The following is a 1,595-nucleotide window of genomic DNA, read 5'->3' as shown; positions in this document are numbered from 1 at the left end:
TGCAGTGTGAACGTAGCCAATCTGTGGGATTGTTCAGTCAGATAATACGCCGTCATCCTGATTGGTGACATTAAATGTCATGTCGGAGTCACAATCCAAGGCTGTCGCTATGTTAAGGCTGTTTTTATGGGTTCTGTTGGTTTTTCCTAAAGACCTGTCGGACAGCAGGTTTAGGATTGTTAAGGGTCGGATTATCGAGTCACGACTGTAGTCTGAGAAGATGGTGTCTCAGGACTCTACTACTGATTATAACGTTTTTAATCATCGTCATCCAGCACATAACACACTGGGATTGTCACCCTCTCACCTCCTTTGTATGTAAAATACAAATCAATGAGTATTTATACCACTCATGCATTTTTATATAACTTCTACATGAACGATAAAGTCTTCTGATTTCTGCTTTAGGGAAGCAGTCAAAAACGTACAGTCCAGCATGAGTATCAACATCACAATAACTGCTGGTTTTACATTGATATTATATATAAGCATCATATTAAAACAATATGAGCTAAAAGACTTTATCATCTCATCATAACATGCAGCCACTGAATTATAATCTTGTTGCTTTCTATGAACATACGAGGCTCTTAAAGGCAACACGTGGGTCCTGTATACATTAAAGCGATGACGCATCCCTTTAAAGCGCTGCCTCCACTCCTCCCACTCAGTCACTCTGATCTCACTATCTGATCTATTTACACAGTTATGAGTCATCCCTCCGAGCTTTAAGCATCACCGTTCTGTAAGAAATGTGTCACACAGAAATGCAGGAGGACTTCCAAGCTGAGGCTGAGTTTGTCCACCAGAGTGCATCGACAACTTCAAAACAGCCAAATGTGCCTAAAACGAAGGGATGGAACCACATAGAAAACCCAGTCCTGGCTGATGTGTTATGAGTTAAATTAAATATCAGTATCATTCTAAAACATGTGACTTCTTCTATTTAAAATGCTGTTTCTCTGAATCAGCAGGAGGTTGAACACGACCATGTGACTCGACGGTTTTATTGTCATTTGAACTTACTGTCGAATGAACTGGACAGCATCTTCATATTTCATCCCACATTCTATCAAGGCGAGCGCCACCAGAACAGGAGCTCTGCAGAAAAACAAAACAAAACAAGAGCGTCAGTTAACATCACCTTCTATTCACACAGCTTTGTGTAAAACTCCTCCTTTCAGAGCCTCGCTTCGGACTCAGGAACACCTCTTGATGCTTCCTTCGCGGATCAGTTTAAAGAAAAGCAGGATAAAGAAGGAACCTGTCAGCCAGTTTGTCTAAGACACGCCTGAAACGCTACCGTGAGCAACATGAAAGAACGTCCCCGTGACGGCTGCTTTACTTCACATTGTTTTGGTTTCTGTTTTTAACCACAGCCAATAACACTTCTCTTGTTTGGACCTTTAAACTGCCTCAACAAGTTTTAGAACAACATGCTGCTATCAGTACATGGAACCATTTTGTATAGAAAAATGAAACTGTGATGACATTTATGAGGCTTAATTTAAGCACTTTTTTTTACTTTCACCGTGCAGGAAACTCGTGTCTCGTGCTGCAGACGCATTTCTGGTTTGCTGATGATTTCTTTAACT

The 1,595-nt window shown here is 40.9% G+C and overlaps 1 protein-coding gene across 3 annotated transcripts in view; it reads right to left on the bottom strand.

The window, feature by feature from the left end:
* Nucleotides 1-1,595, bottom strand: part of ptp4a1 (protein tyrosine phosphatase 4A1) — an 8,365-nt gene that overhangs the window by 1,883 nt on the left and 4,887 nt on the right. For all 3 annotated transcript variants that reach the window (XM_008284237.1, XM_008284239.1, XM_008284240.1), the window contains exon 5: nt 1,027-1,101. In XM_008284237.1, the coding sequence (XP_008282459.1) occupies nt 1,027-1,101 (75 nt within the window). The remainder of the gene's footprint in view (nt 1-1,026; nt 1,102-1,595) is intronic.

The sequence above is a fragment of the Stegastes partitus genome, unplaced genomic scaffold (genome assembly GCF_000690725.1).
Source record: "Stegastes partitus isolate 25-593 unplaced genomic scaffold, Stegastes_partitus-1.0.2 Scaffold352, whole genome shotgun sequence".
NCBI lineage: Eukaryota > Metazoa > Chordata > Actinopteri > Pomacentridae > Stegastes > Stegastes partitus.
The sequence above is the reverse complement of the archived record's forward strand: the minus strand, read 5'-3'. Positions and strand labels throughout refer to the sequence as shown.